At 45.7% G+C, this 15,285-nt stretch overlaps 1 protein-coding gene across 5 annotated transcripts in view; it reads left to right on the forward strand.

Annotated features, from left to right (window-relative positions):
* The window catches only part of LOC115161435 (partitioning defective 3 homolog B), a 114,263-nt gene that overhangs the window by 86,952 nt on the left and 12,026 nt on the right, over positions 1-15,285 (forward strand). For all 5 annotated transcript variants that reach the window (XM_029712414.1, XM_029712416.1, XM_029712415.1 and 2 more), the window contains one exon: positions 4,161-4,240. In XM_029712414.1, the coding sequence (XP_029568274.1) occupies positions 4,161-4,240 (80 nt within the window). The remainder of the gene's footprint in view (positions 1-4,160; positions 4,241-15,285) is intronic.

A 15,285-nucleotide genomic window follows, 5' to 3' on the forward strand; every position in this document is an offset into this window, starting at 1 on the left:
ACAACAACAAAAAACTCCCCAGTAATCTGGACAACTAGTTTGTTATTTGATGTGTTAATATCTTCTTAATGTTCTTACCAGCAGTTTGTTTCCAGCACAAGGTTCATAGAGAAACTGTTCAGTTTTTACTGGTGTTTTATGACGCATGCAGTGTTTAGTTTAATGGATATGCTAAGCAGTGTGATGATAGATTACAATTGATTTAGTCCATTAAATCTATTGTAATTAATAGAGGGGTGGCGGTTGTACCCTAGACATCAAGTATCCAGTCCCAAATTACACCAATATAGTGTACTTCTTTTTAAACCAGGGACCACTTGGATCTCTTGTCCCCCCAAAAAAGTACTGCATTTTATAGGGAATAGGGTTCCATTTTAGCCAACCAATCAAATTGACTATCCTTTCTTGTTCTTTCTTCTGTCTGTGACCGACAACCAACCAACTTTAAGTAATTCCCTGTAGTACTTTACCATTAGAGCGTCCGGGCCTCGAGGGACCGCCCGTCAAGGTAATGAGAAATACATTCATGTATTTCATATACGCTATTACGTTAAAATAAGCGTTTAGTTGTGTTTATCAAGGCCTTAGGGGGAACATTAGAATAACATGTTATTTTTATTTTAAAAATAACACAATAGTATTTTCATTAGTTTATGTTACTGTAGGCTATATGTAAAAAAACAACAAAAAAACACAAATTCAATTTGTGGAACGCTTTTGTTACAACTATGAAACAGAAAGAATATGTGTTGAAATATGGTAACAGCTTATTTTATAAAGGGGGAGGGGAGGAAATCAATTACCCCAAACACCAAGACACATGGTCATAATAAACGTGGACAAATGATGAAGACATCAGTAGCTTAAACAACATTAAACATCAAATTATCTAAATAAATAGTGAAGCTCAGCACAAACAACAACAAGGACATTATAATGAATGGGTCGATACGACAGCAGTCCCCCAAAAAATAAATCTTCAATTATTGTCAGGTGGTGTTTATGTGAGTCTTCACACGATGGCGTTGGTTGGGTTGACTTGGCTGCTTTCCCTTCGTCCTAACAGTTGACGTCTTTTTTTTGTATCTTACACTTCCTTGATACACTTTGACGTACCGTTGTTTGGTCGTAGCGCGTAAAAGCCTCTGGTTTTCTCTTTATTGTGTCACTGTTCAGCAGCTGTGCAGGAGCCTTATCTTCGCTCAGAGGGGCGGGAGCTCCCGTCCTCACTTCGTTCATGGTGCCAGACAGACTTGTTTTCTTTACAAGTAATTTGTTCGCCGAATGACAAGTGAATAAATTGTCCGTGGTGATAATTGCTTCCCCCCCTTTGGCCAACGTAAAGATCCACAAGTCTCATCAACACTCCCTGTAGCTGCGAAGCGGCGCTCCCCATCCAACCTGACATAGCTTGAGAGGATCTACAGAGAAGAATGGGAGAAACTCCAAATACAGGTGTGCCAAGCTTGTAGTGTCATACCCAAGAAGACTCACGGCTGTAATCGCTGCCAAAGGTGCTTCAACAAAGTACTGAGTAAAGGGTCTGAATACTTATGGAAATGTGATATTTCTGTTTTTTATTTATTATTTACATTTGCAAAACAATTGAAAAACCTGTTTTTGCTTTGTCATTATGGGGTATTGTGATGTCATTATGGGGTATTGTGATGTCATTATGGGGTATTGGGATGTCATTATGGGGTATTGGGATGTCATTATGGGGTATTGTGATGTCATTATGGGGTATTGTGATGTCATTATGGGGTATTGTGATGTCATTATGGGGTATTGTGATGTCATTATGGGGTATTGTGATGTCATTATGGGGTATTGTGATGTCATTATGGGGTATTGTGATGTCATTACGGGTTATTGTGATGTCATTACGGGGTATTGTGATGTCATTATGGGGTATTGTGATGTCATTATGGGGTATTGTGATGTCATTATGGGGTATTGTGATGTCATTATGGGTATTGTATGTAGATTGATGAGGAGGAAAACAATGTAACAGTACACACACAGTACACACACAGTGCACACACAGTACACACATAGTACACGTGTGTACACATAGTACACACGCACATTACACTGTACACACACAGTACACACACATTACACAGTACACACATTACACAGTACACACAGTACACACATTACACAGTACACACAGTACACATACACACAGTACACATATGCAGGGGAACAAATGCAATGCATTATGGAATGGAAAATTATATTAATTGTTTTTGGTTGAAGTGTCACTATGTTATGGTTGGATCACTGGAGTGTTAATGTGTTATGTTATGGTTGGATCACTGGAGTGTTAATGTGTTATGTTATGGTTGGATCACTGGAGTGTTAATGTGTTATGGTTGGATCACTGGAGTGTTAATATGTTATGTTATGGTTGGATCACTGGAGTGTTAATGTGTTATGTTATGGTTGGATCACTGGAGTGTTAATGTGTTATGGTTGGATCACTGGAGTGTTAATATGTTATGTTATGGTTGGATCACTGGAGTGTTAATGTGTTATGGTTGGATCACTGAAGTGTTAATATGTTATGTTATGGTTGGATCACTGAAGTGTTAATGTGTTATGTTATGGTTGGATCACTGGAGTGTTAATGTGTTATGGTTGGATCACGGAAGTGTTAATATGTTATGTTATGGTTGGATCACTGAAGTGTTAATATGTTATGCTATGGTTGGATCACTGGAGTGTTAATGTGCTATGGTTGGATCACTGGAGTGTTAATGTGTTATGGTTGGATCACTGGAGTGTTAATGTGTTATGGTTGGATCACTGGAGTGTTACTGTGTTATGGTTGGATCACTGGAGTGTTACTGTGTTATGGTTGGATCACTGGAGTGTTAATGTGTTATGGTTGGATCACTGGAGTGTTAATGTGTTATGGTTGGATCACTGGAGTGTTAATGTGTTATGGTTGGATCACTGGAGTGTTAATGTGTTATGGTTGGATCACTGGAGTGTTAATGTGTTATGGTTTGATCACTGGAGTGTTAATGTGTTATGGTTGGATCACTGGAGTGTTAATGTGTTATGTTATGGTTGGATCACTGGAGTGTTAATGTGTTATGTTATGGTTGGATCACTGGAGTGTTAATGTGTTATGTTATGGTTGGATCACTGGAGTGTTAATGTGTTATGGTTGGATCACTGAAGTGTTAATGTGTTATGGTTGGATCACTGAAGTGTTAATGTGTTATGTTATGGTTGGATCACTGGAGTGTTAATGTGTTATGGTTGGATCACTGGAGTGTTAATATGTTATGTTATGGTTGGATCACTGGAGTGTTAATGTGTTATGTTATGGTTGGATCACTGGAGTGTTAATGTGTTATGGTGGGATCACTGGAGTGTTAATATGTTATGTTATGGTTGGAACACTGGAGTGTTAATGTGTTGTGGTTGGATCACTGAAGTGTTAATATGTTATGGTTGGATCACTGGAGTGTTAATGTGTTATGTTATGGTTGGATCACTGAAGTGTTAATGTGTTATGTTATGGTTGGATCACTGGAGTGTTAATGTGTTATGGTTGGATCACTGGAGTGTTAATGTGTTATGGTTGGATCACTGGAGTGTTAATGTGTTATGGTTGGATCACTGGAGTGTTAATGTGTTATGGTTGGATCACTGGAATGTTAATGTGTTATGGTTGAATCACTGGAGTGTTAATATGTTATGCTATGGTTGGATCACTGGAGTGTTAATGTGCTATGGTTGGATCACTGGAGTGTTAATGTGTTATGGTTGGATCACTGGAGTGTTAATGTGTTATGGTTGGATCACTGGAGTGTTACTGTGTTATGGTTGGATCGCTGGAGTGTTAATGTGTTATGGTTGGATCACTGGAGTGTTAATGTGTTATGGTTGGATCACTGGAGTGTTAATGTGTTATGGTTGGATCACTGGAGTGTTAATGTGTTATGGTTGGATCACTGGAGTGTTAATGTGTTATGGTTGGATCACTGGAGTGTTAATGTGTTATGTTATGGTTGGATCACTGGAGTGTTAATGTGTTATGTTATGGTTGGATCACTGGAGTGTTAATGTGTTATGGTTGGATCACTGGAGTGTTAATGTGTTATGGTTGGATCACTGGAGTGTTAATGTGTTGTGCTCTACAGGGGGTGAACCATGGACTGGACATGACAAGAGGACACAGAGCTGATGTCTCCACTACCAAACTCAACACATTCTCTCTCAGGTAAGACGTGTGTGTGTGTGTGTGTGTGTGTGTGTGTGTGTGTGTGTGTGTGTGTGTGTGTGTTCCTGTACTGTGTTGATGTTCCAGTGTTCTAATTCATAATGAATCTCTGCTCTCCAATGAGAAGATCATGGCTGAGCCAAATTTGCATTTCAAGGGATTTTTTTAATTTTAAAATGTAATTAAAAAAAATAAAAAATAATTTAGCGTCTGCTCTTATCCAGAGTGAGTGAGCGCATACTAGCCATTAATCGTAGAGTAGCATCAATCTTGATCCAATACTGTGTCCACTAGCCGGTCACATGTCACTAGTCCAGTAGTGGTCTGTAGTAAACAGCATTATCTAACACACTGTTATTTAAACATACAGACAGAGTGACATGTTTAGGCTATGAGGTAAATCAGACAGGGAGCGAGGGAGGAGGGACGGGCAGGGAGCGAGGGAGGTAAATCAGACAGGGAGCGAGGGAGGAGAGACGGGCAGGGAGCGAGGGAGGAGAGACGGGCAGGGAGCGAGGGAGGAGAACAGGCAGGGAGACGGGCAGGGAGCGAGGGAGGAGAGACGGGCAGGGAGCGAGGGAGGAGAGACAGGCAGGGAGACGGGCAGGGAGCGGGGGGGAGAGACGGGCAGGGAGCGAGGGAGGAGAGACGGGCAGGGAGCGAGGGAGGAGAACAGGCAGGGAGCGAGGGAGGAGGGACAGGCAGGGAGACGGGCAGGGAGCGAGGGAGGAGAGACAGGCAGGGAGCGAGGGAGGAGCGACAGGCAGGGAGCGAGGGAGGAAGGACAGACAGGGAGCGAGGGAGGAGAGACAGGAAGAGAGACAGGCAGGGAGCGAGGGAGGAGAGACAGACAGGGAGCGAGGGAGGAAGGACAGACAGGGAGCGAGGGAGGAGAGACGGGAAGAGAGACAGGCAGGGAGCGAGGGAGGAGAACAGGCAGGGAGACGGGCAGGGAGCAAGGGAGGAGAGACAGGCAGGGAGACGGGCAGGGAGCGGGGGGGAGAGACGGGCAGGGAGCGAGGGAGGAGAGACGGGCAGGGAGCGAGGGAGGAGAACAGGCAGGGAGCGAGGGAGGAGAGACAGGCAGGGAGACGGGCAGGGAGCGAGGGAGGACAGACAGGCAGGGAGCGAGGGAGGAGCGACAGGCAGGGAGCGAGGGAGGAAGGACAGACAGGGAGCGAGGGAGGAGAGACGGGACGAGAGACAGGCAGGGAGCGAGGGAGGAGAGACAGACAGGGAGCGCGGGAGGAAGGACAGACAGGGAGCGAGGGAGGAGAGACGGGAAGAGAGACAGGCAGGGAGCGAGGGAGGAGAGACAGACAGGGAGCGAGGGAGGAGAGACAGGCAGGGAGCGAGGGAGGAGAAACGGGCAGGGAGATGGGCAGGCAGCGAGGGAGGAGAGACAGACAGGGAGCGAGGGAGGAGAGATGGGAAGAGAGACAGACAGGGAGCGAGGGAGGAGAAACGGGCAGGGAGACGGGCAGGCAGCGAGGGAGGGGAACAGGCAGGGAAACGGGCAGGGAGATGGGCAGGCAGCGAGGGAGGAGAGACAGACAGGGAGCGAGGGAGGAGAGACGGGAAGAGACACAGGCAGGGAGCGAGGGAGGGGGGAGAAACGGGCAGGGAGATGGGCAGGCAGCGAGGGAGGAGAGACAGACAGGGAGCGAGGGAGGAGAGACGGGAAGAGAGACAGACAGGCAGCGAGGGAGGAGAGACAGGCAGGGAGAAAAGACAGACAGACATACACAGACAGATAGGAAGCTGTCTCTCCTGTCCTTTGTGACCAGCTCACTAGGTTATACCTTAGACACGATATCATGTTCTGTCCTCTCCCATTTTCACGGTGCGTATCTGGACATGTCGTAACTCACACACACACACACACACACACACACATCACACATCACACACACATCACACACACACACACACACACACACACACCACGTCCCGCTACAGGACTAGGCCAGGGGTGATGTTAGGGCAGACGGAAGGGACTTTATCAGACGTTACATCAGTCCACTGTGGCCTTCGGTCAGCTTGTCACCTCTCTGTGTGTGTTAGTGTGTGTGTGTGTGTGTGTGTGTGTGTGTGTGTGTGTGTGTTCAGAAGGGCAGTGTTTTAAAATCAGTTGGTGGTATACAGGGATAAAGGGGTGTGGAATCTCTATGAAATGTGAGTATAATGATGCATCTGAAATGACACCCTATTCCCTATGTAGTGCACTACTTTAGACCAGGGCCCTATTCCCTATGTAGTGCACTACTTTAGACCAGGGCCCTATGGCACCCTATTCCCTATGTAGTGCACTACTTTAGACCAGAGCCCTATGCCACCCTATTCCCTATGTAGTGCACTACTTTAGACCAAGGCCCTATGGCACCCTATTCCCTATGTAGTGCACTACTTTAGACCAGGGCCCTATGGCACCCTATTCCCTATGTAGTGCACTACTTTAGACCAGAGCCCTATGGCACCCTATTCCCTATGTAGTGCACTACTTTAGACCAGAGCCCTATGGCACCCTATTCCCTATATAGTGCACTATTTTAGACCAGGGCCCTATAGAACCCTATTCCCTATGTAGTGCACTACTTTAGACCAGGGCCCTATGGCACCCTATTCCCTATGTAGTGCACTACTTTAGACCAGAGCCCTATGGCACCCTATTCCCTGTGTAGTGCACTACTTTAGACCAGGGCCCTATGGCACCCTATTCCCTGTGTAGTGCACTACTATAGACCAGAGCCCTATTCCCTATATAGTGCACTACTTTAGACCAGAGCCCTATTCCCTATGTAGTGCACTACTATAGACCAGAGCCCTATTCCCTATATAGTGCACTACTATAGACCAGAGCCCTATTCCCTATATAGTACACTACTATAGACCAGAGCCCTATTCCCTATATAGTGCACTACTTTAGACCAGAGGCCTATTCCCTATATAGTGGTACTACTATAGACCAGAGCCCTATTCCCTATATAGTGCACTACTATAGACCAGAGCCCTATTCCCTATATAGTGCACTACTATAGACCAGAGCCCTATTCCCTATATAGTGCACTACTTTAGACCAGAGCCCTATTCCCTATGTAGTGGTACTACTATAGACCAGAGCCCTATTCCCTATATAGTGCACTACTATAGACCAGAGCCCTATTCCCTATATAGTGCACTACTATAGACCAGAGCCCTATTCCCTATATAGTGCACTACTATAGACCAGAGCCCTATTCCCTATATAGTGGACTACTATAGACCAGGGCCCAAGAGTATATGCCATTTGGAATGCAGGCAAAGGTAAAATATTAGCTGTCTGTCTGTCTGTCTGTCTGTCTGTCTGTCTGTCTGTCTGTCTGTCTGTCTGTCTGTCTGTCTGTCTGTCTGTCTGTCTGTCTGTCTGTCTGTCTGTCTGTCTGTCTGTCTGTCCACAGGTCTTTCCAATTAGTTACCCAACTTCAGGTATTCATTAGTCCTACAGCACCATTCAATACTCTGTATCTCTGGTGTTGGTAGAATGATCACATCCCCTCCCCTGTAGTTCTGGTGTTGGTAGAATGATCACATCCCCTCCCCTGTAGTTCTGGTGTTGGTAGAATGATCACATCCCCTCCCCTGTAGTTCTGGTGTTGGTAGAATGATCACATCCCCTCCCCTGTAGTTCTGGTGTTGGTAGAATGATCACATCCCCTCCCCTGTAGTTCTGGTGTTGGTAGAATGATCACATCCCCTCCCCTGTAGTTCTGGTGTTGGTAGAATGATCACATCCCCTCCCCTGTATCTCTGGTGTTGGTAGAATGATCACATCCCCTCCCCTGTAGTTCTGGTGTTGGTAGAATGATCACATCCCCTCCCCTGTATCTCTGGTGTTGGTAGAATGATCACATCCCCTCCCCTGTAGTTCTGGTGTTGGTAGAATGATCACATCCCCTCCCCTGTAGTTCTGGTGGTAGAATGATCACATCCCCTCCCCTGTAGTTCTGGTGTTGGTAGAATGATCACATCCCCTCCCCTGTATCTCTACCTAATACAGCTCTACGCCCCTCTTCTCTTTCTCTCTTTCCCTTCCTTCCCCCCTTCTTCTAGCTTCCCTCCATCTTCCGAGAGAGCATAATCAGAGGATGGAGAGAGGTGGGGAGTGGAGGGTGGATGGATTATTTTCCTCCTTCATATTAATGCGTGTGGTATTCATTAGTCCTTCCTGATTAATTCTCACTCTCATCTGCCCTCCTTCCCCCGTCTCCCTCCCTCTCTCCCCCTCTCTCTCCCCCTCTCTCCTAGAGGAGAGGCTACTCTTTGATATCTGTTGTTTTGTTCTTCTCTGGATGAATTGAAACTTGTGGGGAGTTGATGAAGTTGCTCTTCAGAAGTCTGTCCTGCTGTGCCCGCTCTACCTGAACTTGTTCCTGTTTGTTGCACAGCTAGCCTCTGTCTCTGGACTGTTCTGTCTGTCTCCAGTCTGTCTGTCTGTCTGTCTGTCTGTCTCTCTGTCTCTCTGTCTCTCTGTCTGTCTCCAGGCTGTCTGGACCTTTATGTCTGTCTGTCTGTCTGTCTGTCTGTCTGTCTGTCTCTCTGTCTCTCTCTGTCTGTCTCTCTGTCTGTCTCCAGGCTGTCTGTCTGTCTGTCTGTCTGTCTGTCTGTCTGTCTGTCTGTCTGTCTCTCTGTCTGTCTGTCTGTCTGTCTGTCTGTCTGTCTGTCTCTCTCTCTCTCTCTCTGTCTCTTTCTCTCTCTGTCTCTCTCTGTCTCTCTGTCTTTCTGTCTCTCTCTCTGTCTCTTTCTGTCTCTTTCTGTCTGTCTGTCTGTCTGTCTGTCTGTCTGTCTGTCTGTCTGTCTGTCTCTCTGTCTGTCTGTCTCTCTCTCTTTTCTCCCTGTCTTGCTGTTTTTTAATATATATATATCTTTTAATGTAATTAACAGCCAGAGTTAACTTTTTTATTTGGGGCTGTGACAGTCAATTACAAACGAGTCTACCATAATGTTTCTTATCTGACCACCACTAATGAGATGGGTTTGGCTTGATGCATGTCGCGTCCAGAGCTTCTCAGAGTCAGGCGGCGTGGGCGACAGTGTGCACCTCATCTCTGCTGTAAACATCCGGCCTGGATCGGTGTTTGGTTTTAATACAGACGAGAGCACTGAATCTGGGGTACAATGAGTTTCATGGTGCCTTCTGTTCCTCAGTTGGATGACTGTTCCAGCTGGATGACTGTTCCCCAGTTGGATGACTGTTCCAGTTGGATGACTGTTCCCCAGTTGGATGACTGTTCCAGTTGGATGACTGTTCCAGTTGGATGACTGTTCCCCAGTTGGATGTCTGTTTCCCAGTTGGATGACTGTTCCCCAGTTGGATGTCTGTTCCCCAGTTGGATGACTGTTCCCCAGTTGGATGACTGTTTCCCAGTTGGATGACTGTTCCCCAGTTGGATGACTGTTCCAGTTGGATGACTGTTCCCCAGTTGGATGCCTGTTCCCCAACTGTTTCCCAGTTGGAGGACTGTTTCCCAGTTGGTTGACTGTTTCCCAGTTGGATGACTGTTTCCCAGTTGGATGACTGTTCCAGTTGGATGACTGTTCCCCAGTTGGATGACTGTTCCCCAGTTGGATGACTGTTTCCCAGTTGGATGACTGTTCCAGTTGGATGACTGTTCCCCAGTTGGATGTCTGTTCCCCAGTTGGATGACTGTTCCCCAGTTGGATGACTGATTACAGTGTGAAGGGATAGGGTTAGGCCTGATTACAGTGTGAAGGGATAGGGCTAGGCCTGATTACAGTGTGAAGGGATAGGGATAGGCCTGATTACAGTGTGAAGGGATAGGGTTAGGCCTGATTACAGTGTGAAGGGATAGGGATAGGACTGATTACAGTGTGAAGGGATAGGTTTAGGCCTTATTACAGTGTAAAGGGATAGGGTTAGGCCTGATTACAGTGTGAAGGGATAGGGATAGGCCTGATTACAGTGTGAATGGATAGGGTTAGGCCTGATTACAGTGTGAAGGGATAGGGTTAGGCCTGATTACAGTGTGAAGGGATAGGGTTAGGTCTGATTACAGTGTGAAGGGATAGGGTTAGGTCTGATTACAGTGTGAAGGGATAGGGTTAGGTCTGATTACAGTGTGAAGGGATAGGGATAGGCCTGATTACAGTGTAAAGGGATAGGGTTAGGCCTGATTACAGTGTGAAGGGATAGGGTTAGGCCTGATTACAGTGTGAAGGGATAGGGTTAGGCCTGATTACAGTGTGAAGGGATAGGGTTAGGTCTGATTACAGTGTGAAGGGATAGGCCTGATTACAGTGTGAAGGGATAGGGTTAGGTCTGATTACAGTGTGAAGGGATAGGGTTAGTCCTGATTACAGTGTGAAGGGATAGGGCCAGGCCTGATTACAGTGTGAAGGGATAGGGTGAGGCCTGATTACAGTGTGAAGGGATAGGGTTAGGCCTGATTACAGTGTGAAGGGATAGGGTGAGGCCTGATTACAGTGTGAAGGGATAGGGTGAGGCCTGATTACAGTGTGAAGGGATAGGGTTAGGTCTGATTACAGTGTGAAGGGTTAGGTCTGATTACAGTGTGAAGGGATAGGGTTAGGCCTGATTACAGTGTGAAGGGATAGGGTGAGGCCTGATTACAGTGTGAAGGGATAGGGTGAGGCCTGATTACAGTGTGAAGGGATAGGGTTAGGTCTGATTACAGTGTGAAGGGTTAGGTCTGATTACAGTGTGAAGGGATAGGGTTAGGTCTGATTACAGTGTGAAGGGATAGGGTTAGGCCTGATTACAGTGTGAAGGGATAGGGCTAGGCCTGATTACAGTGTGAAGGGATAGGGTTAGGCTTGATTACAGTGTGAAGGGATAGGCCTGATTACAGTGTGAAGGGATAGGGTTAGGCCTGATTACAGTGTGAAGGGATAGGGTTAGGTCTGATTACAGTGTGAAGGGATAGGGATAGGCCTTATTACAGTGTGAAGGGATAGGGCTAGGTCTGATTACAGTGTGAAGGGATAGGGTTAGGCCCGATTACATACATGAAGGGACGTCGCGTGCGCCATCCGTATGGTTAGTGAGAAAGTCCATGTTGCAAATGTACCCTCCCTTACTAGACGTCCGACCACGTCCGATAAATCCGCGGACGGCGTCGGGCCGCTCGCGGGGGCCGGATCTTCCAGGAAGTCATCGAACGGAGTCTCTCGGACCTTCGGTTTCCGTTTAATTAAATTTTCAAATTTTGGTCATTTCCTTGCAGTCCCGGATTATTCCACGAGAGGGCGTATGGAATCATATTGCAAATGTAACATACATCACCAATCGCGACACGGCTTTTTCTCCTAAACGGAAGATAATTCGAAGACGAAACTCGGTCTGCGTGGGTTTGGCATAATGGGCAGTTGGCCCCGAACAGGATGGAGTCGAGGCCTCGACGCTTTTCGAGTTAAGGCTATTTTTCTGGGATTGAAAGTCAAAGAGGAAAATAGAGTGCTGATTTGACCGCTTCACATCAAACTACATGAGCCTACGGTGTCAGGAGAAAAGGAACCATGCATTTACCAATGTTCATTTCAGAGAAATTGTACAATGACACATTGGTGATATTCAACAACAAGAGGTTTTTTTTTCAAAAAAGTTACATATCCAGTTGCAGCGTGTTCAGATGAGTCCGTTAAGGCAGGTTTCGGAGCTCTGCGAGATTTCTGTGATTTTCTGTGATTTTCTGAAACAACACACACTTGTTCAACCCTCTGTAAATAAGTCAGTTCTTAAGAGAAACACTTAAAACTCAATATTCTATAAGAGCCTAACGTTCAGATTCCTGTGTCAACCAGAAATGCCTTATAATGGTGTCATAGGGGCTGTTTTGAAGGGTTAAAAAGGTCAGATCTTTCCACAACTTCATATGTGTGACTAGGCAACCCTCATGAACTGTAAATCAGTCATTTATCCCATCAGGTGTCAAAGAAAAGCTCTCTCAAACACACACACAGCAAGGACGGAGTGACACAGTGCGGTGCTTAAAGACACAAAGAGCCTGCAATGGCATTACCATTATCTCTAGGCTGAGACGAGTTCAATGAGACGCCCCGCTTGACCGTAGCTTGCTCGGTATGAGCGCAGCGACCGTGAGAAAACTAGGCCCAAAATGAGGCCTGCACCAATATGTCAAGTGCTTATGGGTGACAGTGAGAGAACCATTAGGGTTAGAAGCACAATTCAACCTCAGGAGCGTTCCTGAGGTCCTCCCGATCTGTGCAAGCCTAACCTTGACCCTGTGGCATTAACCCTTCACAGTGAAACGAAGGTGTTTAGATCAAACTGTGTGCAATGACTTCTCTCCCCATAGGAATACATTGACAATTCTCCTAAATTCAACCTGAAGTCTATGTGGGTTATGAATGCCTTATGAACCTGTCTTCTATAACAATCCATCAGGCTACTGTGAGGTCTACCTGTGTCGATTCTAAGGTTCCTGGAGCAACCGGAAAATGTTAAAATCACCCTAGAGCTATTGTCATATAAGCAACCTGCAGATAGTGAAAATCACGCAACTCAACCATCTGTCATTCAGTCAATTCTTAAGGTAGAGACTTCATATTCTTGATTCTGTTTATGTCTACCCCAAAGACAACGTGTGTGAAGTAAGAGCTTCCTGTGACAACCGGAAGTTGTTAAAAACAGCCAAGAGCTATTGTCATATGGTCAACCTGCATATAGTGAAAATCACGCAACTCAACCATCTGTTATTCAGTCAATTCTTAAGGTAGAGACTTCATATTCAGGATTCTGTTTATGTCTAACCCAAAGACAACATGTGTTGAGTAAGAGCTTCCTGTGACAACCGGAAGTTGTTAAAAACAGCAAAGAGCTATTGTCATATGGTCAACCAGCATATAGTGAAAATCACGCAACTCAACCCTATGTCATCCAGCCAATTCTTTAGGTAGAGACTTCATATTGAGGATTCTGTATATGCCTACCCCAAAGACAACGTGTGTTTATTCTTTTTGCAAAAAAAACAAAAACACACACACACAATTTGGCCATAGGGACATAGTGTGGGGCTTAGAGTCTTATACCGCCTTCAATAGTTACTTTCGTTCAAACGATTCAAGAACCGTCAGACCTAGAGCTCCGAAATTTTAGAAACCTGTTCTAGAGCTCAAGTCGATAGTGCACGGTGATTTATGGGGCTCTAGAAGGTTCTCTGACCGAGAAACCGCCTCGTACATTTGCAATATTTTCAATTCATTTTGAATATCACGGACATGGCGACATGTAGAAATGTCCCAGAGTCGCAAGACTAGGTGCATTGAAACCGCCTCGGCCCATAGAGACGGACCCCAATGTCTCTGCCCGATAGCTCATTCAGGGACCCCGTAGTAACGCCCTGAAAAAGTGGATTTTCAGCACCAATTAAGGCCATTGCTCGGGCACCGAATGACCTATCAAGCCGAAACTTGGGATTCGGGGTCGCCTCACATAGGCCTACACATAATGTCAGAACTGGACCCGCAGCTATAACGTAACTATGTGTTTTAGGTTTTTTTATGGTTAAAATTGAAAGCACTGTGAATTATGGGCCTTCTCTGACATATGTGATAGTTGGCTTCTATACGAGTTGGAAAAAGTGGATTTGGTGTCAGATGCTATCAGTTTGGTGTCAGAATGACATCTAATTGACTGATGGACGCTGACTGCTGGGTGACGAGCAATGGAGATTAACCACAGTCACTGCCCGGCCATCCCGAGTTCATCGGGCCAGTCAATTATGCATTTCTGCAGGATTTTTGAGCATGCCTAAATTTGTAATGCTAAATGCCCATTAAATCATATTGCAAACGTAACGCGCTATATTGCAAACGTAACGTGCGTTTGCAATATGATTCAACAGCAGAAAATATCACCAAAGTTGACATGATGAAATCAACACAATGAGCGACAGAGAGGAACCACAGTCACTGCCCGGCCATCCCGAGTTCATCGGGCCAGTCAATTATGCATTTCTGCAGTGGTTTTGAGCATGCCAAAGTTGTGATGCTAAATGCCCATTGAATCATATTGCAAATGCGCATCCGTGTATTTGTAATATGATTCAACAGCAAAAAATGTCACCAAAGTTGACATGATGAAATCAACACAATGAGCGACAGAGAGGAACCACAGTCACTGCCCGGCCATCCCGAGTTCATCAGGCCAGTCAATTATGCATTTCTGCAGTATTTTTGAGCATGCCTAAATTTGTGATGCTAAATGCCCATTAAATCATATTGCAAACGTAACGCGCTATATTGCAAACGTAACGTGCGTTTGCAATATGACTCAACAGCAGAAAATATCACCAAAGTTGACATGATGAAATCAACACAATGAGCGATAGAGAGGAACCACAGTCACTGCCCGGCCATCCCCAGTTCATCGGGACAGTCAATTTTGCATATCTTTAGTGTTTTTGAGCATGCCAAATTCGTGATGTTGAGGCCCATTGAATCATATTGCAAATGCGCATCCGTGCACATGGTGACCCGAAATGGGTTACCAGGAGTAATTTTTTAGAAGGGTTTTAAATGCCTTTAGGGTGGTGCAAGGGGTGCACGGTTGGGTAGGGAGCACCTTCCATCAGTGCCCATCCAGTATAAGGCGCCCCTAGTCATTTTGGACATTTTTCAAAAAACCGCTAAAAATCGACAGTCCCACTTCTCTCATGTCACCATCAAGTCATGGAGAGGAACCACAGTCACTGCCCGGCCATTCCCAGTTCATCGGGACAGTCAATTTTGCATATCTTTAGTGTTTTTGAGCATGCCAAATTCGTGATGTTGAGGCCCATTGAATCATATTGCAAATGCGCATCCGTGCACATGGTGACCCGAAATGGGTTACCAGGAGTAATTTTTTAGAATGGTTTTAAATACCTTTAGGGTGGTGCAAGGGGTGCACGGTTGGGTAGGGAGCACCTTCCATCAGTGCCCATCCAGTATGGGGCGCCCTTAGTCATTTTGGACATTTTTCTAAAAAAAATCGCTAAAAAACGACAATCCCACTTGTCTCATGTCAC

Source organism: Salmo trutta, chromosome 24, assembly GCF_901001165.1.
Source record: "Salmo trutta chromosome 24, fSalTru1.1, whole genome shotgun sequence".
Taxonomy (NCBI): Eukaryota; Metazoa; Chordata; class Actinopteri; order Salmoniformes; family Salmonidae; genus Salmo; species Salmo trutta.